This window comes from Mya arenaria, chromosome 17 (genome assembly GCF_026914265.1).
Source record: "Mya arenaria isolate MELC-2E11 chromosome 17, ASM2691426v1".
NCBI classification, from domain to species: Eukaryota; Metazoa; Mollusca; class Bivalvia; order Myida; family Myidae; genus Mya; species Mya arenaria.
Genome location: NC_069138.1, coordinates 19,792,678 through 19,819,518, shown reverse-complemented (window position 1 = coordinate 19,819,518; position 26,841 = coordinate 19,792,678). Strand labels below are relative to the sequence as shown.

Sequence of the window (26,841 nt, the reverse complement as noted above, 5' to 3'; positions counted from 1 at the left end):
GCTCATTTTTCTAGTTAACGTATTTTCCGTTGAGTATTACTATCATGATAATGCCTCGCTAGACCAAATGTTGCTAATACATTAAAAAAACAATATATTACAATTTCACTAACCTGCATGATGGAGTTTCAAATTAAAGGATGTAGAAAAGCATTTCATTAAAATTCATTATAATTGCGAGTTGTTATAATTAACAAGCTTCTTAATTAATTTGAGACCAATTTCTCGTTTTGTCATTCACACTTCGCACCTTCAATTACATAAAGTTGTTCACCATTTACTCAGCCAATTGTCAGCCCTTGTCGGTAATTAAGGATGTCCACGTGAACGCGATAATTGGATTCTCGTGACAAATGACACGCGTACCTAGTGCTATATATATACCGAGTAAAAACTCCCAAATAACCAGTAAATATTTGCTTTTTTGCATTTTGGCTGAATCCTCTATACGTTGTACCGGCTTACAAAAAATATAACAAAATGGCTGATATGCGTGATTCCCCGAGGGAGGTCTCCTCGTATCTGAGAAAGGTAGGTGACCTTGTACTTTAATTTATTCCGAAAAAACACCAAAAAACGATTACGTTGCCGACATTGAGACAACAATTTAAGAAGGCAGCTATCGAGTTTTTCTTATTTTTTTGTTTGTTTATTTTAGTATGAATTGGTGCAGTTCTTTACAAAAGTATGTGTTCATAAGGTTTATTATAGGAAAAATTCAGCTGAAGACCTTTCGAGTTTTAAAAGCAATTGTAATGTAATTGCAATTTGTATGTATTCTTAATTTTTCACCAAGTAAGTGCAAAATAACATTATTTGGCAGGAAAACAAGAACATATGCATGTCCCATTAATAAGTGCGTACAATATAAGAACCATGTATAAAAAATATCCATTTCGTGCAAGTTTGTATGAAGGAAATAGATCTTTGTAAATATTCAATACATTATAGATCAAGGCAACTACGACTAGTGTTATAATACGTTACCACATATGTGTTATGTGTAAAAGTTGTAATTATAACATTTGCAAATCTCACATATATGTTTGTATGCGCGCGCAGGTTCGGAAGCCGCAACTGGAGCGAAAACGCCGTGAGAGAATGAACGCGAGTATTGACCGGCTTAAACTCCTCATCGCCGACACCATCCGGCAACAGGTAAGCTTTCTCACACACCACTTCCGATGTGCTGATTTTATAGTGTGCTATGTACGCGCACGACGTAGTAAAATGATACGTTGTATCTTATTGTCGAAATTGGAATGCAATACATCATGGTTGAACTAAATATTTTCGGAATCGACTTCTCTTGATAAAAAACAACAACTTTGAATTAAAAAGACTGATTTCAACCATATAAGTGGAGATAGTTTACATTTAATAAAAGAGCAGTAGTTTGTTTATCAAAAGTTCATTTATCTTACCATGTTTTGTGTGTCTCTGTAGATGGCGCCGATGACTCGCGTAGACAAGGCGGACGTCCTGGAACTCACCGTCTTCCACCTGACGCGGCTGCAGCAGCATCAACGCGCCGCCAGAGTTGCCTCTGAGGCCACCGCCGCCTCCTACAATGCCGGTTTCCGGGACTGCGCACGGGAGACCGTAACCCTCCTCGGCGCCACCAACGCAACCGATACAAGCCTGACAACCAGCGTGAGCGACCATCTCCACGGCGTGTATGTAGAAAAGACGAAATCGGCCGAGGAGAATCGGCTTTTGGAAACAAAGTTTCAGGCGTCGTCTTCTCAAGCTTATCCAGCCCAGGACCAGCACATGTTCATGTCCACGCCAAGAAGAGCTGATGACCGAATGGACGGCGACGTGGAGATCCCGGAGTTCTCACCGATCTCACGACTTTTAGAAGGCCAGTGTGCCGTCAGTATTCATCACTCCAGTTCTTCCGGTTCAAGCTTCCGAAGTGACGAGTCCGGGTTTTCCAGCCTCAGTGTGTCGTCTGGCGCCCAGTCGCATGACTCTATAGCATCTGATGGCGAGATTTCCATTGGTCAAAACACGGAAGACAAAATAGGTCACGTGATCAAAGACAATGTGTGGCGCCCGTGGTAGATGTAGATTGTTTTTGTTATGGCTGTTATTGAATTTGTTACTGAGATATTGAAAATTTAAACATTATTTGTCCCTATTCCGGAATATACATTCTATTTGAAAGTGTACAATAATTACATATTTATATACTGACAAAACTCGCTATGTCCAAGGCGTTGGGACGTAAGAAAAAACTTCGAGTCTCGCTATGTCGAAGTCGTTGGGACCTAAGAAAAAAACTTCGAGTAAACGAGCATTCGATATAACCGAAATACGAAAAGTGTATGAGCTAACAGAAATAAATCGAAAAAAGTTTGATTTAACCAGAACATCGAGTAAATAGGGTTCGATATAGTGAGTTATTACTGTATGCATATATTTGCTGGATTGTGTAAATACAATAAAATGTACACACACACATATATACAAATGCATCATATGGAATAAATGGAAAGCTCGAATCACTCACTACCTTGTTTTTTTTATCATTAATATGCCTGATGTCTTTTTTTTGTATAAAAAAATATATTCAGACCATTATGTCCAGATGGTTGCGAGTACTGGTCGGTCCCCTTCTGCACATAAATAACTATATAGGGATTGGGGCTTTGGGTCCACCCGGCGCGCGCCTACCTTGAAAGTTGTCCAAGTGAACTGTGAACTGTTATAAAGAACATAATTATAAGCCTGTGTACGCCAAAATGTCCTATGTTAGGCTCATTGAGTCATTACGTTCTATACCCCATGTCACATTGAGAACGTTTATTATCCGATACCTGTATGGTGGAGGTGGCGCACGGGTCTAAGTCGCACCCCTTTTACATAAAATTCCGGAACCGCCCCTGGGTACCGGAACTGAATGAACCGAACATAACGTAATAAAATGACGGAAGTACATTTTATAATTTATATGAAATTTTGCTGAAAATTGAGAGCTATTATGTGATACTCATAGATATAAATCACATATTCCACGCCGTCTTCCATTTTTACCTGGTATCTATTCCCTCATAATTATTGTGCAGCCCGGCGCCTGTCCGTCATATTCCGGGATGACGGATGTCGGCCTGTCAGTCCACATGACGGCCCGCCAGTCGGAGTGGAGATTTATCCGCAGTAATTTCAGGATTGTTAACTTTCTTCTGGGACGGGAGCATTTGGAAATCATTTGTAACGAAGCGCTTCAGTGCAGAACTAAACCCTTGTGGTACACCGCCTCGTAAATCATAACTTCCAAGCACGGGTAAACTGTTTGACAAACTCGAACCAATCTGACTGTATCTTTCAAGGCGAACAATATTGGTTGGTGCAATGTTTTAAAGTTTTTTGTTTGTTTTATTTAAATGCATTATTATTTCTATCTCATTTGACTTTGATGATCGAAACAAAACAAAATATGTTTTGTGAACAGATAAAAAATATCAGCGATATTTTTCGCTTTTTTTAAGTGGGGAATATGTGCCCACGTTGCCGAGAAAAGTATCATATATAAAGGCGTATATATTTTATAACTATATGGCCTCAATTTCTCGAAACGTCTTAAGTCCCTTATAACAGGATTAAGCTAAACTCACTATTTGTTGTTTTTCTATAATATGCGTTATATTTACTTCTTTTAGTTTGAGTTATTAGAAATTATACAAGAAAAATCTGTATGCTAATTAGAAGAAGCCATTTTTCATTTATCAAAATCCATTATGAGTATGTATTTTGGCTAATTGAAATAAGCGACTTAAGCCTGTTAAGCCTTAAGAAGTTTCGAGAAATTGGGGCCAGATTTACTTGGGTTGATCATAGAAGTCAAATTTTTCAGTGGCCCAGGTACCAGTATCTTAGAAAAATGTCCGGTCCGCTTTAAATCTTTGTAACTGGTCATGTTGGAAGATGACTTCCATTTATGAAAAGTGTTGAAAAAATCAAGATGGCCACCAAGATGGGCGCCTCTTGCATAGAAAATCCATCTCATTGGGAAGATTGTAGAGATCTAAATAGTAATAATTTGTCTTATTTATATTTTTTAAATAGACAATGTACTTCAATTCAGGTAAAATAGTCCAAGTTTACTTTTTATTTTCATATATGAGAAAAAAGTACCGAGGACGCCCAAAATGGATCAGTTCGGACTAGAAACAGTTAAAATGGTCTTAGGGTAGGACCCGAGGGATGCAAGTCAAAATGTTACGCCTCTAACATCAACGTCGTGATCCGCCCCTGGTTGTACATGCACTTATTTAGAATCTTCCCGCGTGTAATTCATTCAAGTGCAAACTAACAATCACTTTAAAGTCGTCCTTGTGTTGTACGGAATACCGAAAGCTAACTGTTGTTTTTGGAAGACATTTCTACAGATTTCCATCGAGTGAAGTTCTACCGTATTTACACATCTCTCATTGCCAATCTCTCACAATATCATAACTCGGGGATCTTCGTTTGTCAAAATAATCAGGTCTCAAGTTCCTCATGCAATTATTATGTGTTGAAATCCTCCAGGAAGATCTGTTAATGTGTTTACCCAGCAAGGCCGGAGTGTCGAGTTTCTGTCGGCGGGGCTCCAGTGACAGTTGACGGGCCCGGTCACAAATCGGAGTTGACGTCGTGCCGCCTTTGAACAAACACTCCGCCAAGGAAGGAAAGGGATCCAGGCAGGGATCGTTGAATTGATTGGTAAAAATAATGAGTATGTAATAACAAATTGGTTGTTTTTACTTTAAACGATATTTGTATGAAAGAAAACAAGCATTAAGTGAATCTTTGGTAAAAACAATCTGGTCGTTCTTTCGCAACTATGAAATAGACTAATTATCATTATTATTATTGTTATTATCATCATCATTTGTATTATTATTATTATAATCATTTGTATTATTAGTATTATTAGCTAATAATAGCAGGATTATTGGTATTACTACTACTACTAGCAGTAGTAGCAGTAGTAGTAGTAGTAGTAGTAGTAGTAGTAGTAGTAGTAGTAGTAGTAGTAGTAGTTTTTGTAGTAGTAGTCGTTGATGTAGTAGTAGTAGTAGTAGTAGTAGTAGTAGTAGTAGTAGTAGTAGTAGTAGTAGTAGTAGTAGTAGTAGTAGTAGTAGTAGTAGTAGAAGTAGTAGTAGTAGTAGTAGTAGTAGTAGTAGTAGTAGTAGTAGTAGTAGTAGTAGTAGTAGTAGTAGTAGTAGTAGTAGTTGTTGTTGTTGTTGTTGTAAGTAGTAGATGTTGTAGTAGAAGCAGCAGCAGCAGCAGTAGTTTTAGTAGCACGCACGCACGCACACACACACACACACGCACGCGCACACGGACACGCACCCCCCCCCACACACACACACACACACACGTGCAAATCTAGAGAAAACACCCTCTAGAACAAAGACGAAAATGAAGTAAAAGACTTGGATCTTTTGATGTCAGTATCTTGAAATATGGAATATTATTTCATATGCATAACCCATAAATGAGCAGAAAGTGGTGTGTTAAAACAATCATTTAGAACCTGCATGTCAGGCCCGGCGGCGGTGATGGACGGACTGTCATGGTCCCCAGCTGTCACTGCCGTTCAACGGCCGCCACGTGACTGTCACGGCACAGGCACCCGCTCCACCGATCAGAGAGATTCAACAATATTCTAAATGAATGTTCATCCTTAAGTATTAATGCAAGCATTCATTTTTCTATAATTATTTCAAACTTGTTTCTCCTTATACAAAAACAGAAATCGAAAAGCCAGACGTATATCATCCATATATATATGCCATTGTCAGAGCGAGCAGATTTTTTTCTGTAGGATTAATAAACTAACATAACACTACTGGTGTACAAATAATTGTTGTTTCACATAATTGTCAAAGACATTACCGTCAAATGCGCGTAAATACGTCCCGGCGTCCCCTATGGTCGATGTTTATTCCCGGCCTGGGTGCTTGGTTCCCACTCTCTCGTGAATAAACGCGGCATAAACTGTGCGCTTAGCACCGAGCGGAAAATTACATGTCTAACTGAATCAATGAAAACACACATTTTCTCATATCTTAAATACTCGATGGCGAGACAGAAAAGTAACTTTATTATTATTTTTTTCCTTGGAAAACCTATGAAAAAGGTAAAACAAAGATGGAAAAATATGACACTATCGCGATAAAGGTATTATCATAATCAAGACGTAAACAAATCTACAATCTATCAGAAGAATTTTGAACATTTTCCAAACGTTTTTTTTTAATGAAAAAAAAAATGAATTAGGTTATCAAAACTTGGAGAAAAGAAATATCGCTGAATGGGGTCAGTTGAAATTGACATGGTAAACGGTTGTAACTCAGGTAAGAAACTTTACATGGTTCAGTTTTAATCTCAAGGCTGGTCAAGAACACAAATATATGTGTTTTGCTGTATTTTGATGGATGTTGTTGTTGTTGTTGTTGTTGTTGCTGCTGCTGCTGCTGATGATGATGAATAGATGAATATGATGAATATAATGACGATGATGATGTATGCCAGATATATGCCGTTGCATCGGTAAAAGTAGTTCGTAAAATGAATAATAATAATATGTATTAATTGTAGTGTTTTAACATGTATTTTTTTATAATTCTGACAATGTAAACCGCCCTTATACCTCCAATGTTGTGATCATAAACATGTTGTTAAATGAATCAGTCTAATTTAAAGCTGCACTCTAACAGATTGAACGTTTTGACAACAATTTTATTTTTTGTCTTGGAACGAGCCATTTTACGAAAATCCATGGAAGGTAGTTATATAAGACTGCTGACAAAAAGTACAACGCAGATTTTTATATACAAGTTCAAAAAATGATGTGTTATGCCTATTTCTTAAACCGTTAGTAACTGTTTAAGCCATAAAACATTAATTTTCAAACGGAAATATGAAAATCTACGATCTGATTTTTTGTCAGCAATATTATATCATTGGTTTGCAGATATTTACGCAAAAATGTGCTCTTTCCAAGACAAAAAAAATAAAAAAAAAGTTGTAAAAAAGGTTAATCTGTGAGAGTTCAGCTTTAACCTATGTTTGGTTTTGTAAAAATGTGCAACGGACAGCATGTAAAACAAAACATACTAGATTTAACTGCGGGATTCTATACTAGTATTCACATACATCATGCGAGACAAGATTGACCCATGCCCAAGTCGGAACTCCTCGGCCTTATTCCATCGAAAACAACCACGGATGAATATGGACGGTTTAAGATGTCAGAAACCTTAATATTTAACAACGCTGTAAGAAGATCGCGTAGTAATTTCAATTCAGCATCTAAACTTAATGACTTTACTCTTTGGAATCATAATCATTTATGCCATAATTCAATTGTCAATCATTTTAGAATTAGTTAAACGTATTACATGGTAAAACACTACAATTAATTGATACTATTATAATGATTATTTATTTTTTACGATCTCCTTCTACTGATGTACCGGCATATACTCGAGGTTGTTTTCAATGAAAAATGGCCAAGGAGTTCAGAATGACGCGTGTCCCAGTCCTCAAATCCCATAGACCACCACCCGAAGGAAGCAGCGGGACGTCGGCGGTCTGGTATGAGGGCATGTCAGAGGCAGGTGAAATACGGCAAGTCGGAATTTCCAATTAGCATTCCGGCACAACTGGTCGGCCAGGCCTTCGGATGGAATCTGCCATTAGTGGTTGGACACTTCTTTTAAACAACATAATAGATGTTGTTTCTTTTAAGAAATGTTTAAAATAGTTATCTAGGCGGTCAATGCGACTTGCTTGCAAACTTTTATAATCTAAATCAGTGTGTGTTACCGCCTAACAATATTATAACATCTGCAAAATGATCGGACCGATTCGGTAGTCGTTTGGTGTTGTTGTTGTCGTTGCTGTTGTTGTTTTTCCCAATTTTTGAAAGAAACCCACAACATTATGTTTTTGAATTTGATGAACGTGAATTTTCATTTTTTTTGCAAAAGCGTGTAAATATTTTCTTCTTTATATATTAAAACTCTTTAGGAGTATCATCCATAATTCAGTGTTTTGGATGATTCTCCTCACGAGATTTAATCTTCAGTATTGAAAAAGAAAAAAAAATATTTAGTTTTTTTTCATATAATTCCCGTGATTGAATGCTTACATTACCGGTGTTCCCGGGGTCCCGGGCTGCATGTGTGTATTACACTGAGAATCGTGGGCTAGAAAACCATGCCAACTTAAAATGTCTTTTTAATGAGCATCTTCAACTGCTTCGGGGATTTTATGAAGACGCTGTTACATGTCTTTGTGTGATGTTTGCGATTTCCTCATTATGTTTTTTTAATGCTAATATCAAATCCTAAATGTATATCTTACACAAAACTAAGGCACAGTTATTTATGACCGCACGTCTGACAAAATGACCCTCATTGCATATACAAAAAGAAATATTATTTATTGCATAAAATGAAAAGAAAATCTATATCTATTTAAAAAAACATTTTTCCCAATGGGTAAGTTATTTGATATATAATATTACGAATAAGGTATGAAACATACATTACCGTTTATACTTTCAGGTTCTTTGATTTTCATGTCCGACTTACCTGGTATGTATTGGATTATTTCGTTTATTCATCTTAAAAACTCAATTAATTCCAGCATCAAGATTTAATTTGAAAATGAACGATATGCTTATACTATACCTGTTTTTTTAATATTTTCCTTATCAATTTGTTCTTTTTAAACATGGACTCTTTAAAACCTTACTTGTAAATGCGTTGTAAGTATTTATTAGCCGCTCGTTTGTATTACGCTAAATATGTTTAGTGGCAAAAGGTATTGTAATATGCAGATTTGTCAATAAACCTTGAAGTTGAAGTTGGTAACATGACTTTTCTTTTTGTTCTGATTATATCATTTCAAAGACTTCATTAATCTTAAAGCTGCACTCTCATAGATTTACCGTTTTGACAACTTTTTATAAAAAAATAAATGTCTTTGAATGTGTCAAATTTTGCGCAAATGTCTGAAAACTGGTGATATAAGACTGTTGATAAAAGATCAGATCGCATTTTGTTGTACATGTATTTACATTCCAAAATAAATGTTTTAATATCTGAAAGGGTAACTCACTCTTTAAGAAAAATATTTTTTTGGGCAGATTTCCAAACAATTGAAATATATTCTATTGTAAGGTGTCTTATATGACTGAATTCATAACATTGATGCCAAAATCAGCTGATTCTAAGATAAAAAAAAATAGTAAAAGGTGTGAAATCGCTCAATCTCTGAAAGAGCAGCTTTAAATAAATTCAAATTAAATATCCTGTCAATTCGAAAATTACTGGGGAGTTCGTAGAATCAATATTGCTCCAAGATGGGCGGGAAAATCGCACATTAGCATCATGAAAAACTCCTACAAAAGGTTCATATCACCATAAAGTGTTTCCAGGAGAGACGAGCAATTGATAAATGACGGATTTATCATCAATAAATGTTCGTTTTGATAAAAATTGATGAGGATTTGGGAATCAAATCAGCGATGAAAGAAATATTAGAAATTGTAACCCCGACGTGGCTATTTAATTGATCTCTGCGGGATTAATTGAAGTTAGAGTGATTTCTTGGCCGGAGAGTTGATAGGGGGAGATAAGGACGGTGCGTAATGAGGGGTGAGTGCTGCAATTGATCGCCGCTCTGACATAACCGCGCCATCATCGCCGTCCGAACCAATTAACCGCAGATACGTCCACCCGACACCCCGGGTACTCGCAATCCGACACGGAAACAATACCAAATTACAATATATATCCCGGTCTCGCTTTGCAGAATAAAGGGTGGCTTCCGCCACCATCCCAACCCGTCGCCGGTTATTATGGTCTGCGTAACCCCGCCCCTGTGTCTATGCATGACATACAATGTCTCCAAAAGAGACCCCCCACACACACACACCGACCCAAAACCGCCATTGAACCGTTTCCCCTCCACATTCGCAAGAACGCAATACCCTGGTGATATTCGTACTGAATATATATTTAGCTCAACTTACCATTTATTTATTCGTTCGTTCGTTCGTTCATTCATTCATTCATTCATTCATTCATTCATTCATTCATTCATTCATTCATTCATTCATTCATTCATTCATTCATTCATTCATTCATTCATTCATTCATTTATTTATTTATTTATTTATTTATTTACTTAATTATTATTTATTCAATATTTTTTTTATTCATTTATTTATTTTTTTATTTACTTATTCTATTTTATACTTTTTTTTATTTATTTATTTATTTATTTATTTATTTATTTATTTATTTATTTATTTATTTATTTATTTATTTATTTATTTATTTATTTATTTTACGTCTCAAGTTCTCTTTTACAAAAACGGTACATTCATTTACATCCGTGAAATACTTGTAATCATAATAGAGGAAATATTCTTATCGTTAAAAAACAAAACAAAACATATTTTCCCATTAAGTATAAAAAAAACTCTTTTAAGAATTATAGTTTATACATTATTTGAATAAGTTGTTATTATCGCATACATGTAAATTTTATTTATTTTTCTTAAAAAGATATTAGCTAAACGTATTCGTTTCAAACTTTACCAGCAGAACAACATTGGACCAATAGAAATATATCTTAACCTTTAATATGATACATTTTGTTAAATTCATATTATTTGTCCTCATATCAAATATGTTTTATATGAAAAGAAATTTACGTTAAAAGTATACAAGTAATCATACAAACACTTTTGTCAAGACACTCACAGATTTATAACATAAACGACAATAAACATTTCTCTCTGTCATTCGGAACTCATTTTTCCCGAAAACAACAACTTAGGGATGTATGCCGGTACATCAGTAGAAGTAGTTCGTATAATTTTGAATCATGTTATTAATTAAATGTAGTTTTTTAAATTGTATTTGTAAATCTAAGTTTAAATTGATTGCCAGTGAAGTGTTTTGTTGCAAACATAATTAAGATTCCCAAGAGTCAAGTCATTAAGTTAAACTAATTAATTGAAATTACTACACGATCTACTTGCAGCGTAGTTAAATTTAAACTTTTTTGATATTGTAAACCGTCCAAATACATCCGGGATGGTTTTCAATGGTGTACCGAATGCTAAACTGTTTATTCCCTTGATTCCTGCGTACAAATGCGGGTCCAGCAGGTGGTTGGGGCTTTATCAGGGATCCTGTGAGCCAGGTGACAGATTCAGTGATGTCAGCCACCTCATAATTACAACCGTATCACCTTACCACTCAATTAAATCACCAGCGCTATCTACAAAGCGTTTTTCTGCATTACCCTGAGTACATCGGCTGATTAGGGCCAAGATGAAAAGCCCCTTATCAGTGTGACAAAATAAAGGAACCAACACTTTTGACCCCTGCAAATGGGTGGCTAATGTCGTCAACGGATAGAAATAGCAATGAATACATAAATAACAATTTTAATATATTTATAAATCATGTATTTGAAAATAATAAACTGTACAAAATAACGTGTTAAAACTTTTGTTCTTTTGTCCTGTATTGGTATTCAATATTCGTCTTAATTGAATCTAAGTTCGATGTAGCTAATCGGATCGGTCGATATAAATAACGGCCCTATACAGTGAATGGAGTCAATGCTGTACGGCCATAGGATTAACTTAAGTTGCATATTGGAAACGACATCTGTTTGTAAACTGCATTTGTCTTTTATTTCACTTATAAAAGTGATACTTCATTTTGGTCCCGTATAGACGTTTCGATACTTTCTAACACATTTCTAACAGAAGGTGAGTGTTTTAAAATACACGCACACAGCCGTTGCACCATGATATCGAATATACTCACGATAATGTAACATTGTCGACCTGTTTTATGACGATTAGAGGAAATATATCACGACAAGTCGTCAAAATAATGTTGACCCGTTCGATTACTAACATGATATGTCGACTTACTTTTGCCTAAAAATTAGGATGATCAATTTTGTTTTATCGACAATAAGTCGGGCATGTCCATTGAAAAAGGAGATCAAGTCGTTATTATTTTAACAACTTGTCGTGATAAATCTCCTAAAGCCGACATAAAACAAGTCGACAAGACGACAATACTTTATGATCGAACTCACAAATAGTTTGTTTCGACAAAAAGATGGACATTTCCAGTATGTAAGGGGTTAAGTCGACACAATTTCAACAACTTACCGTGATAAAACTCCTTAAGTCGACATAAAACGAGTCGACATGACAACAAGACTTCATGATCACACAATCAACCATTTTTGTCGACAAAAAGGTCGACATATCAAGTTAAATAGAGATCAAGTCGACATTATTTTAATGTCGTGATAAAACCCCTAAAGTCGACATAAAACTAGTCGACAAGACTACATGCTCACACAATCAAGTAGTTTTTGTAGACAAAACGTCGACATATAAAGTTAGTAAGAGATCAAGTCGACAACTTGTCGTAATATAAACTCGTCAAGTCGACAAAAGTACACGCTCACACAATCTGTATATATACGATATACGCTTCCGTATATACATTCTAGTAATCATAGGTAGAATAACTGAAAAGTTGATAGTTTTTACATGTCCATGGCTGACTAAATTCTTAAGCCATTGTTTCATTTAAGCATATGTCTGTATCTTGCCAGGGTAATCTAATTTGGTGGAAGTGATCTGGTTCATTACACGGCCCACATCCTCAAGATATGCGGGCGGGGTATGCTACTGAGCTGTCTCAAAAAGTACAAGTAATCTCAAGGTTTTAGAATATATTGTAACAAGCGTTGCTTATCGTAATTGTTTCTCATACCCTATAAATAGATATTAGTCTGAAAAAACCACTAAGGATGGACAGCGGCCGCATAAAATAATCTTCAACTTAGTGAAAAAATCCGAATTTTCCATAATGAATAATCAAAATACCCTCTACATTTCAGTAAATTTATGCATATGCATTTATTATTTGGACCTTTTTCTTGCTTAGTAGGTGTAAAACATTGTATTTTTTCTTTAAATTCAACTTTAAAGTAAGAAATGGTTCTCTAAGTTGAAAAGATGCTTTATGAATACGGCCCAAGGTCGTCGTGGTTGTATTACAATAATACCAATAAAGAACAAAGAGTGTGTGTGAATTGTAATGTGTAAATTATAGAGTCAGAGTATCATTTTTATTATTATGTCCGGCATATAGAGATTTGCGTTTGAAATAATTTAAGCTTTGTTATTGAAGATGGCATTATTAACACACATTTGAAAAGTATATTTTGCAATGATAAAATAAAAAAAAGAACATGACTTAGTTATTTGTACGATCTTATAAGGGTTTAGTTTCATTCAAAAATGTATTTAATCTTACTCATGCTAAATGTTTATACCAAACATCGTTTTAGTATGAACATGTTATACTTTTATTGCCATCAAATTTGTTATGGCCTAGTAAATACTTTTGTCAGTTTTTAAAGCGAAATAAACTACTTTTGTATTGTGTTGTATTGCATTGCATTGGATTGTATTGTTTTCTGTTGCGTTGCGTTGCGTAGCGTAGCGTAGCGTAGCGTAGCATTGCATTGCATTGCATTGGATTGCATTGCATAGCATAGCATAGCATAGCATAGCATAGCATAGCATAGCATAGCATAGCATAGCATAGCATAGCATAGCATAGAATTGCATTGTATTGCATTGCATTGCATTGCATTGCATTGCATTGCATTGCATTGTATTGTATTGTATTGTATTGTATTGCATTGTATTATATTGTATTGCATTGTATTGTATTGTATTGCGTTGTATTGTGTTGCGTTGCGTTGCTTTGCGTTGCGTTGCATTGCATTGTATTGTTTTGTATTTACCAAACGTATTTCATCTTCTACGATCCAGTCCGCTGATATTAATTTTATTAGTCAACTCTTTGCACGCTCAGTACTGTCAATAATTCCCTTTTAAAATAAACTACAATTAAGGAACCATAATAAATTTGTGACAATTTCAAAATATTCCATTTTTATTGTACAATATTCATACAGGTAAATTATGAAATAACGACGATTAAAGTTATAAAGTATTTGTTATTAAAATGTCATGATAACACCTTAACACTTTACTAAACAGGTAAAACCCATTACCATCGGGTGAAGAGGACAAAACATTCAAAGCTTGCCACTTTAAAAAAATAAACTGAAGATATTCTAAATTACAATCGGCTGTCGGGTGAACAAATGTCACCATTTATCACAAACCATATAGAAAGAATGAGTATTTTTAACTTATTGTTCGAAGTGCTATTACATTTGAAAAAAATCTAGATTCAGGTGTCTGCAAACCAGACAATAGCATTGAGACAAATTTGTGTTTTAAACACAGAACATGAAATATCCGTATGAAGCTGCACTCTCACAGATTGAACGTTTTGACAACTTTCTTTTATTTTTTCTTCTCGAAATAGCTTTTTTTGGCGAAAAGGCATGGGGACCCGTGATATAAGACTGCTGACAAAAATCAGGTCGCAGGTTTTCATACTTATGATTACAAATTGATGTCTTATGCATTTTTCTTCAAGCGCTTAGTAATGCATTTAGCCATAAGTCATTAATTTTCGAACGTAAATATGAAAAACTGCAATCTGATTTTTTGTCATTCGTCCTATATCACAGATTTTCAGATATTTACGAAAAAATTGGCTCATTCATTCAAAGACAAAAATAATAAAATAAAAGTTGTCAAAACGGTAAATCTGTAAGAGTGCAGCTTTAAAAGTAAATACAAATTACAAAAGGTACATGAAATAAATAAATGATGGATGCATAATGTTGGATATTGTTGTTAAATATATCTATTTTACTATGTTTACTTATGTTATTAATTGAAACCATAACTCACGTATCAAAAAGTCAGAAATAGATTACTACATTTAAAAGCAATGGTTTCAACGAATTCAGACTCTTAAGTTTTTCATTTTTTTTTTTCGACTATTTAAAATTTCATTTAATGAGAGGAAATATCGGACACGAAATTGAACCCTAGCATTGGTAGCGCCAACGATGCTGATCAATTATACAAACTTTCTTTTGTACCTGTTTTAACGGTATTGTTTTTACTCCTATTTTTAACTGAAATACTTGATAGATTTCTGTATACGGAACATTATACTAAAGTAGTCTCAACTGACATAGCACGTATGTTTTTTTGACAAACAAATGTTCATTCCCTTAAGCACGGGCTGCAACAAACGTCCTTATTTGAGGTTTCCTAAACCGCCCATGATCTCAAACTCTCGACAAAAATAAATACTATTGTCATAGTGTCCAAATGGGTTACGAAGATTACCTTTTCCTGAATCTGACATCATATCCGGTAAGCGATGCACGTGACTTCCACACCATGGTTTGTCACTACATTATCCGCTGACGTCACGGGAATTCCATTACAATCTATTTCACTAAAACGACTTACACAAAATAAATACTAAAGGCACCATTTGTGAAGTGTAAAAGTGAAAGAAGCACCATAATAATAATGATTAAATCTTGGCCTAGCCTCAGCTCTGTAAATACATCGGTTGAACGGACTGTTTCATTCCATAGTAATTCATGGTGTTATAGTTTTGTCCGAGTTGATGTGGATTATTCATGGACTCGCACGGAACGGGCATGGGCGCGGGCTGGGACATGGGCTGAGAGGGGGCCCGGAAGCCCAGAATGTCATTGACGGAATGTGAGGATGCCCAGGCGCGCATCATGCAGGGCGTCACCCCACAACTGGACATCTGGGGCTTGCTGCTCATGTTCATCTGCGGATGGTTGAGTGGCTGGAAATTTCCCTGCATCTGCGGCACGGCGACCGTCGGCTGACAAGGGGGCACGGCGGGTGGCGGGCAGGAGTAGGGGTACATCTGGAACTGCGGGTTGTATAGGGGACCAGGCGGCGGCGGCGGCCCAACTATGTTCTTGTCCATTGTTGGACTTTGGCTGGTCGGGGAGGAACCGCTGCCGATCTTGTTCCTGAGGATCCTGCTGATTGAGCTGACGGACGGCACGTTGTACTTGTCACAAACTCCGTCCGCCAACAGCTTGTCCCGGATCTCCCAAGCAAAGATTCCCGGGTCCCGATCTTTGTACATTTTGATGTGCTTCACAACGTTTGGTGTGGTGACACGCGGTTTGGAGCCGCCGATGGCTCCCGGAAGTATGGAGCCCGTCTCGTTGTAACGGGCAAGTATCTTGCTGACACAGCCGTGTGACACGCGAAGCTGGCGGGAGATGTCGCAGGGCCTGACGCCCATCTGCGCCAGCTCAATTATGCGAAGCCGGATGGCGTTCGGCAACGGCCGCCCGTTCACAAACACTCCGCCCAGCTGGTTAACCTCTCCGAAGGTAGACTGCTCTGAAACGATAGAAAGATGAGACTGACTAATGTACCTTTTTTACATTTCATATGAACTAAATCAATTACTAATAATCACAATAGTATTATAGATTATGAAAACAGTAAGCTTATTTGTATTACATAAAAGCGTATGATATTCGAAGTGACTGTGGACATGTAAATTTATGTATCTTCTTTTCAAATTTATTTATTTTTATAATTATTTATCTATCGTGTTTAATAGTGAACATGGGGTCGCGGCCATTTTTTCATTCGTTCGTTCATCGATCAATTTATTGATTCCATGACTTATTCAACAATCCATCCATCAATCCGTTCATCCATCCACCCATTCCATCCATCCATACATCATCCATCCATCAATCCATCCATCCATCCATCCACCCATCCATTCATTAATTTAATTATAAATTGAAATTATTCATTTATGTTTTCATCGTGTGTTTATTGATTTCATTATTGATTTTATTATTGATTTCATTATTGATTTCAATACTGATTTCTTCACTTAGTTAATATTTTATATTTTGTCGATGCTTTTTTAGATTTGTCTTGGATTGTTTATTTCCTGAAAGACCAAAGCCCAAAGAAGTAATTAATTCCTTCATTCATTCAATTATTAGTCAAAGTTAATCATTCGGGTTTTTATCTTGTGTTGTTTATTGTATTGATTTCATTATTTATACCATTATTTATTTACTTATTCATTTCTCCATTTCTTTCAACCTTAATTTCTTTATTTATGTTTGTTTAGATTGTATTCTCTTGGATTATTTATTTTCGGAAACACAAAAATACCAAAGCGCATGCACGGTTCGTAGATGTGCAATGTTTACACGTGCTTAATGAGCTGACTTGGCAAGGCGAAATGAAATGTAATTTACGAGACATATTTCGACCATTGCATCTATTAGATTCATGTGTTTGCATTAACATCACGTGAGACGGCGATAAACGTCCCCCTACAAAGGTATAGAATAGCCTGTTATCGCTTGGAGATCTGCTCTTCGTGTCCCGTACCTAAAGAGCCCAGAAAGGGGCCTTAAAACGTCCCCGAGCCCGAAGTAGCCCATATATCACCAACCAAAAGGCTCAATAGAATAATATACCTGGGTAAAAAGCAGGACTATTATTGTCAACGATGTTTTGTATAATCCCGTTGATTATGTTAACAATAATGTCAAAATGTCATGCCTTAATAACGCAAATATGACACTGTCATAAACTCAATTGGCGACAGAGGTAATGATAAGTCGAAGTTTAAAGTGACACTCTTATTCAAAATCAATGCATATACATGTATAACAAACATACATGTTGAGTGATAACCTTTAACTACTTACTAAATAATCCATTTATGGAAAATATTAATTACTGATAACAAAATTGTTACCGTGTATTTAATAGCTGAAAACGCAAAAATGTTAAATGATTGGTGAGTGCTGAAAGATTTACTGCGATATACTATCGTCTCATACAGTAGAAATACCGTGTTTTCGACATATTCATTTCAAATTAAACGCGGTATTCTTCATAAGAACCGTTGTTTTCGACATTTATCCATCGTTTTAGTATATCAATACAATTGTATTAATTTTGGTAATCTTATATGGGAGTAAGAGTGTATCTTTAAATGGGCTTAAATGAATGTTCAGTAAAAACAGATAGAAAAAAGTGTACACTTAAATAGTTTGTAAAACTATTCAGATGGGTGGTCTAGATGTATTAATGCCGTATTTCAGTTCGCATGCTGACCACCCAACCCTCCCTGCAAAAAAATCGCCACAAAAAGATTTATCAACGGCATGTATATACACAATGTATATTATTGACAATATACGATACAAAACAGAAACCACGGTAACCGTTTTGTTACATATCTTTGAACTATTCGTTTCGCAAGAACCTGGAATTTATTGTAAAGTAAGGCTTTCAACAAGGTCGTTTCTATGTCATATTTCACTCTTATACTGGATCAGGGCTATGTTTATTTTGCCAACTAGATCCTGCAAGTCAGTTGGCCAGATGGTAAAGGAATATCCGACGTCGACACAAATATATCGCTTTTACAGTACGCGTTTCTTGAAAGTATCAACATATTTCAAAACGATACCATGTTTTGGTGATAGATTAGAAAAATGTGTCTATAGGTGAGGATAAAGTTGAAATCATTTAACAATTCTCACGGATAATATTCCCGCTGGACTTAATTGAACCTTAGTTCGAAGAACAAGGTTATAATTCTAAATACCAAATTTCAAAATAAATATTCTCCATGTCGGATGTGTCCTGTTTGTTTAGTGTGTTCGTTAGTTTAATATTCTTTGAATATTTATGCGAAAAACTACAGAAACAAGCTCGGTAGCAAAACATTTAAACATCGAAGACAAAAAATCACAAACAATACAATCACATAACACTTTAATACTAGTAGAAAAAATGTTACAGGGCCCGCAAATATAAAAAACAACAACACACAAACAAAACAAACAAAAACAACAACAAATTCAACTATGATTAGGATTTTTGGTTGCAGCAAAACTGCTTTAAAGGATAGATTTGATCCCGACACAGTTTAAAAAATGAGAAAGCTGAATAAACAATTCGTGTAGATATAAGACATCCAAATCGTTATCGTTTTTATTTATATATTTAATATTACTTTTAACGTATATTTCATTTCGCCGTTTTTATTATTATTATTTCGTTTATTCTATTTATTGATTTTTCTAATGAGTTACTGACACACTCATATAAGGACTCGCTCATGTTTTTGCAAAATGCACTTTTTTATGACGAAAGTGTGGCAAATCATTATGGGTGTTAAAACTAAGATACAAACGGCTGGTAACCTTAAACAAATGCTTATATATGCTCAAATATTGTCTTTGAAGTCCGCGGTTTTGAATACCGTAGTAACGCGATTAACAAATGACTTAAACGCTAGGTTTTCCTTATATTTGTGTAAGAGTCCTTGTGGGCGTGTGGTTTTGTTGTCACTTTTCTAGTTTTTCAATGACTGTACCGACGTGGGTTAAAACCTGACTTAAACAAGAATACTTTTTTATACTTTTATACTTATAAGTGTACTTTATTCTGCAAGTTCGGTATCAAAGCGTAAAAAGGTTATAATATAAGTGTGTTCAGATGCATTACCGGGAGCGAATCCCTTAAATTGAATAAAAGCGCATTTCGGCAGTGATGCTTTCGAAAAAAAATGCGCAAAAAATCCAGATTTAAATTTGTGAATTTGAATTTTTCATAAGTCAGCTGCTATGTTTAAGAAGTCGGCGATTGTGTGTGTAAGAGCTGACGAATTTTATTTCCATGTCGCGCTGTCAGTGTGAAGTGTCCCCGCATTTCAGGTTCCTGGATACCGAGCAGTGACCGCGGAACGTCAACCACCACCGGCTCTGTCCAAGCTATCTTTATAATTAACATACGATTATCTTCTTTATCATTTTATATGAAGAATACATGGTTCTTTTGGGGTTCATTAGTCAACTCAACTCAACTCAAAACTCGTTTTATTACTAATTCAGGTTACAATATATTCAACAACATGAATAGAACATATATATAAAACGCATGTTAATTATTGGTCGGGGGGTCATTAGTGTTTGCTTTTTTTTCTAATAATTAAAAAAAATGCCGCATTTTGTGAAAACAGTTTTAAAGAGATCTCGTCCTATTACGTTAGAGTGTTAAGATACTTGTACTTTAATGTTATTAAGTTTTGGAGACATTATACAGTGATGGGATTAAAATACAAACGTATGTTTATCCAAGTACGAAATGCATATCATACGTATCACTATTAAACAGGAAACATGATTATTTGAAATGCTCAAATGGTGACCGTTTTGGTAATTGTGAGTGATGTCTTAAGTGATCGAATAAAGATATCGTTCGAAGGGAATGCGGCATGCTGATTTCATACATGTAAATTGAATGATCGGAAATAAAATATGAAACTATCGCGTTGCTGTTGTTTTTTTAATCATATTTTATTGCATGACGATACATTTGCTCAATACATGATGAAGAAAACAACAAAGCCACAGAAACATTATACTCTTTGTTCAGCATTTGAACTTAATTCGTACACAAATTGACAAATCTCATGCATTTCCTAAAGACCGAAACGGCATATTGACAATCTTATTATCTTTAGTATAAATTCTTGCATATTCTTCAATTACGCGCCGAAAACTGCAACAGTTCTAAATGATATGGAGTTCTAAATGATATGGACAAACACAAATTCATATTTGTGTAAAACTTTTACTCTCGATAAAATTTGAAATTATGCTCTTAATGACTAACATTGTATTTTGTAAATGCAAATTTTAAAAGATTAGTACTTGTGGTCTTTAAAAACGATACTTGAGCAAATATTAACCATTGCTGAAGAGTTCAAGCTTTTGGATTTTTAGTTTTAACACTCAAAATGATTTGCCACACTTTATTTCATCATACAAATAGTGCAATTTACAAAAAACGGTAGCTAGTCCCTTTTTAGTGCAGTTTCAGTTTGACAATAATGAAGAAGTCCAACGTGAACTCACCCATAGCGGCGGACGATGCCAGGCCGTAGCAGGCGAGCCGTGATGGCTCGAACTCAGGACTCGCCACGCTGTAACAATCCAAGTGCATGTAAAACAGATTCCAACCACGTATAAGTCCCTTTTCCGATTCAACACAATCTCGTGTTTGTTTTTAACGACTTTTTGCGTACACAACCAAATTTAAACTCCGTCACAGTGATGTTTTAATCGTGTTTGTTGTTATATTTACACATAGTAAATTCCTGATTCTATTGTATATTTTTTGAAAAAGTAAAACCTTGCAAATACTCAAAATGAAATGGGGCAAAACACAAATCTCGTCAAAAGGCATGCAACGTTAACAAACGCGTTAAGATAATCTTGTTTTTCAGAGGCTTTTCGAATGAAGCACGCCCTCCTGATAAGCCTTCTGGCTGTGATTGGCGATCTGGCTGTTTGTGGAGTCTCGGTGTGCTCTCGCGGCCAATCAGCGGTCTACCTGGCCGCTGTGAGTGCTACTCTCCATGGTTTGCATACTTAATTTGTGTGGTACCGACCCAATAAATAACATACCTTGGTTTGTTGAAATCTTGCTCAAATATTTTGCTATGGGCTTATGCGTTTTTAAATTGACGGTAAAACTGTGTAACGATTTTGGTCACAGTTCAAAACTTAAATTTGCCACTGTTGTGAACGTGGACCTACCAATTGATATAATAAACGCCTACCCTTTGCTACCAGCACTTTGACAGCATCTCCGGACATTTGGAAAGATGTATTTTTATTGTCATTAGTTAAATGTTAAAAGGTTGTCCGGTTAGCGCAGTTGTTAACGCACTCGCTTCTCACCAAGGCGACCCGGGGCCGGGCTCGATTCCCGGACTGGGCGCATGTGAATTTGGTTGGTGGTCGTGGTTTTTCCCCGTGTTTTCCGGTTTCCCCCAACAACACAAGACCACACTCTCGCTTAACATCGTGCGAACGAGAGTGACTTAGAATAACTTTAATATAACTTTCTTCACAATCGTTGTAAAATAAATGAAGTTTATACTAAATGTAAAATGTTTAATGCGTCAGACATCTTGTAAACACAGACATGCATATTTTCTTGAACGAAAATGAAACTTGCAGGCGCTTACGAATGGGCAGATTCTTCTCATAAATGGGGCATATTTTCAGCCATATAAGAAAAATATTTCCCATGTACAGAAGTTAGTTTTCACTATTATATTTGCTTGTTAAATTATAACCACAGCGAGTCTGATATGAATAATTCAAAATGAATAAACAATCGGAACAACTTGGCCATCCCCCATAAAAAACAGACTTGGATGTATACCAGTGCATTAGTACAAGTAGTTCGTTAATTTATAAATAATAATTATATGAATTAATTGTAGCGTTTAACGTGTACTTTGCATACCTTATTTTAAATTGTTAAGAATTTTGGCATTTTAAACCGTCCAACTTTATCCGAGGTTGCTTTCGATGGAAAATAGCCGAGGTGTATCGATTGATGTATAAAGTGTTTTAGGTCTGATCTGATCAAAGCGACATGCGTATTCTTGCATTTCATGTTAAAAAAATATATACACGTAACAACAAAATATGGTATCATTTCAGTAAACAACTTAAATAATGTTTCATAATTTATATTTCGTATTCCTTTGAATATTGTACATTCAGAACGATGATAAATACATTGTTTCCTTCCCTTTGCTTACAAAATGCATACAATATCTAATTCTTATGTTATTCGTGGAAATAGTAATAAAACAACACTAACAAAAAATAAAGGTTAAAGGCCAGTTAGGTGCTGTATTCATGTAATCAAATATACCACTTCTCTGGAAAGGTAAACAACGCATTTCTGGGTTCTAAGTTTAAACTTGTATTTGATTTTATTAAATACATGATAAAAAAAAGAAATTTTGGAAACAGAAATAATACATGGCCCCGGCAGCAGCAATTGAAACAGCGTATTCTAGGTCTGCAGCCGGGAACCATAACTATTACCCAAGGGTAGACAGTTATGTTTAGAGGGTTTACGTAACATAACAATAACTTATAATTGTGGCGGAATTTTCCGACATTGAAACGAAAGTCGTTGAAATTGAACGTTTTTCTGTTGTTATTGTTTTGGTTGGAGTGAAAAAGACATATATTTTAAAACCAACCTGACATTTTCGACAGTTTTTGATTTCAGCAAAATAAGACTCAGCGTTTTAAGACGCTTTTATGAGGCCTAATTCAGCCTGCTTCTTAGTTTATTATTCATATTTATGTATAAAAACACATGTATACTAGCGAGTGTAGACTTAAACATGATTTATACAGTATACCGGATCTGTAAATAAATCCAATAGTGTACGTCGTTGTTATAAATCAAACGACAAAGTTTATGAATGATCAAGTTTACCAATACAGGAATACATACGTAAGGAGTAATAAAGGCCGCTTCAACTTTTCTTTAAGTATGGAGGAATATAGTTTGTGAAATAAAAGTAATTGGCATAAAATGAACTGGGAATAACAAGTGCTTTTAAGAATGGAGACTGTATCATCTACACAAAATACAACAGACGCACATATACTGCTTAACAAATCACTTGTAGCAGCAGTTAAGCAGGGACAACTGCAAGACGTTAAACTTTATATAAGCAAAGGTGCGAATGTTAACTATAAGGATGACATGAATATGTCAGTATTAGAACATGCTTTAATTCATTTGAAATCACCGGATCAAGAAGACATATTCAGAGAACTTTTAGAACAAGGGGCAAATTTCAACAACAAAACAAGATGTGGTCAAACAGATTTTATGTTTCTTGTGTACAGCGGAGTTGTATCGTACGAGTTTATCGCAACAATGCTAGATCAAGTGGACGATATCCACGAAAGGAACTTAACCACCGGGGGCACATTCCTTCATCTGGTGACCAAACGACAGGGCGATAAATACGGTAGAATAGTTCTGATGAAAAAGTTGTTGAACATGGGACTTGCTGTAAATTCTAGAGACAATAACGATGATACACCGCTTCACTTAATTGCTGGAATCGCCTGCCATGATTCTTTGGCGTTCCTGTTCGACAATGGATCAGATCCAAAGACTACGAACAGACATTGTGAAACTGTCCTTCACTACTTATCAAGCAGTAATGAAATGGATGGCTTTTCTGATTGTCTTAAGTTAATCCTCCATCATGGCATCTCTATCAATTCCGTTGACAAAAAACGGCAAACTGCCCTGCACCACGCGCTGCAAGCCCAGGAAACTACGAGAGCAGGTCTCGATGAGCTGATCAGACATGGAATACAGACAAACATGAAAGATACACTTGGTAGGAATGAAGTATACCATGCAGTTAACAGCATTGATCACAACTATTGTGACGAGCAGTTAGATGAACGGGAAGAAATCATAAAACTTCTGGCTGATTTTGGTGTTGATGTAAATGAAGGTGACGTGAATGGTGTGACTCCTCTACATATCTCTGTTTCCACGGTGTACAGCAGTATGCTGAGTGTTATTGGATGTCTGTTGTACACTGTGGGTGCCAATCCAGAAGCAAGGACCAGGTCAGGGGCAACCCCACTCCACTGGGCATGTAGGTCGTTCAACCAAACCTTCATACTCGTCCACTGGTACGAGAAACATGGTTTAGATGTAAATGTTGTGGACGATTTCGGGTCTTCTGCGCTGCACTGGGCCGTCTGGTTCAGAGAAATATCAGTAGCCAGGCTACTTTTACAACGTGGAATCGACCCGTCTTTAAAAGACAAAGGGGGCGGAACTGCAGCAGATTTAGCTAAGAAAGTACATTTAGACTCATTCATTGAATTGCTTGGAAATTACAAGAGCCCTCAATACAACGGTTTAGATGAAAACATATCGGATTGTTCTGAAAGGGATTCAATGTTTGCCTGTAAGCAACTCAGGTATATTCGAAAAGTGGATGGAAAATTAGCAGATGCGGAATATATTGAACATGTAGAACTTCACAAGATTGAGTTGAAGAGCGCAGTTGATACAATTGTGTTATCAACCAACATGGGCTTGTATCACGAAATAGAAGAAAATGTTATTGTTGCTAGTCTTGTTAAAAACTTGATGCGCATGGTACAGCAGAAAATTTCTACATCGAATCCCTTGTTCCGGTGTAAGATACAACTTGCTGGGAGCAACTTCGAGGGAACGAAGGTCAACCTTCCTGACGAGTTTGACTACAAATGGAAATTTGAAGAATTCGGTAAGGCGTTTGAACCGATGGAGTCAGATAGTTTTCCCGGTGGCTTTATCAAATTGAGGATCAAAAGTTTTGAACTTATGCCAAAGTTTGCTCGGTATGTTAATACGGCTGGTGAGTTAGACTGTAAGCTGCTGTTGACAGATTTTTATACTCTAGTAAATAAAGAACTAGATGCAGTATTGTCCAACAATAGCGATATATTTGACCACTTTATTTGTGACAAACACCTGAATGAAATTTCGTACTCGATCGATAACCTTTCGTTCACATATTACGGTCGGCAAGCCAAGTGTTTACCTATATCTGTGGACGTGGTTCCGACGATAGATCTTAGAGACTGGAAGCCCGATGGTTTCAGAGAAAAGGATCGAATTCTCTTACAAACACTGGGTGACACTTGGGAGTGCTCCGTTGTGTTTAAAACACCAGACAGACTATTCGTCAAGGACTTCACATTATATTACAGACTTTCGTTTGCGTTTCTTGAACAGTCCATTCTCAGTCGCATTCCCTACTGTGTAAGGAAGGGCTACATAATCCTGAAATCTCTAGCAGAGTCCAAGTATTGCCCGAAGTGTGTTGACCATGACAACCAGAAGCGAGTGACACAGTACATCACAAGTTATCAAATGAAGACCGCCTTCCTGTTTGAGCTGGAAGCGGAACGGCTTGAAAATAAACCAGAAATTGACGAGGAGGCACTTTCAAGGGAAGAATCTAAAATAATCGCAATACAGTGGGCCTATCGAATAATTGCGCACTTGGAGAAAAGGATACAAAATCAGTACATGCCCTCCTACTTCGATCCCAAAAGAAGTATATTTGGATTTGCTGGTTGGCCGGATGGAATGGTAGACTCTCTAGCACACGCTCAGCAGGCTGCGCTTATGAGGCAATTGCTAAACATTTACAAAGATGAGGACAGTGTGATTTATGAGAGACATGTTTCGGAAAAATAGTCATAAACTGAGAAACTGAAATATGTGCAATACTTTAAAAAGATCTAACTGAAATGTTTAAATGTAAAACTATCTTTACAAAGACATAACTGAAATGTTAAAAGTAGAACTATCTTCACAAAGACCTTACTGAAATGTTTAAATGTAGAACTATCTTTACAAAGACATTACTGAAATGTTTTAGTGTAGAACTATCTTTACTAAGACATTACTGAAATTTTTAAATGTAGAACTATCTTTACAAAGACATTACTGAAATGTTTAAACGTAGAACTATCTTCACAAAGACCTTACTGAAATGTTTTAATGTAGAACTATCTTAACAAAGACATTACTGAAATGTTTTAATGTAGAACTATCTTTACAAAGACATTACTAGATGTTTAAATGTAGAATTATCTTTACAAAGTCTTTACTGAGTTGATTAAACGTATAACTATTTTTACAAAGACATTACTAAAACAAGACCCTTAACTGAAATGTTTAAATGTAGAACTATCTTTGCAAAAACATTACTGAAACAAAGCCCTTAACTGAAATGTTTAAACGTAGAACTATTTTTACAAAGACATTACTGAAACAAGACCCTTAACTGAAATGTTTAAATGTAGAACTATCTTTGCAAAAACATTACTGAAACAAAGCCCTAACTGAAATGTTTAAACATAGAACTATCTTTA

The 26,841-nt window shown here is 35.8% G+C and overlaps 3 protein-coding genes across 3 annotated transcripts; 2 read left to right on the top strand and 1 right to left on the bottom strand.

Annotated features, from left to right (window-relative positions):
* The first annotated feature begins 1,078 nt into the window (after nucleotides 1-1,078).
* On the top strand, nucleotides 1,079-2,384 carry LOC128223713 (enhancer of split mgamma protein-like). The gene is made up of 2 exons (XM_052933041.1): nucleotides 1,079-1,158; nucleotides 1,447-2,384. Exons 1-2 carry the CDS (start codon nucleotides 1,102-1,104, stop codon nucleotides 2,065-2,067), a joined length of 678 nt encoding a protein of 225 aa, XP_052789001.1. The 5' UTR covers nucleotides 1,079-1,101; the 3' UTR covers nucleotides 2,068-2,384.
* Nucleotides 2,385-14,025: 11,641 nt separating this feature from the next.
* LOC128223711 (paired box protein Pax-1-like) lies at nucleotides 14,026-21,291 on the bottom strand. Its single transcript, XM_052933040.1, has 2 exons — nucleotides 20,971-21,291; nucleotides 14,026-16,399 (listed from the first exon to the last, which is right to left on the bottom strand). Exons 1-2 carry the CDS (start codon nucleotides 21,056-21,058, stop codon nucleotides 15,555-15,557), a joined length of 933 nt encoding a protein of 310 aa, XP_052789000.1. The 5' UTR covers nucleotides 21,059-21,291; the 3' UTR covers nucleotides 14,026-15,554.
* Nucleotides 21,292-23,408: 2,117 nt separating this feature from the next.
* On the top strand, nucleotides 23,409-26,314 carry LOC128223708 (uncharacterized). The gene has a single exon (XM_052933034.1). The coding sequence runs from the start codon at nucleotides 23,498-23,500 to the stop codon at nucleotides 26,159-26,161; it is 2,664 nt and encodes an 887-aa protein (XP_052788994.1). The 5' UTR covers nucleotides 23,409-23,497; the 3' UTR covers nucleotides 26,162-26,314.
* Nucleotides 26,315-26,841: the final 527 nt, after the last annotated feature.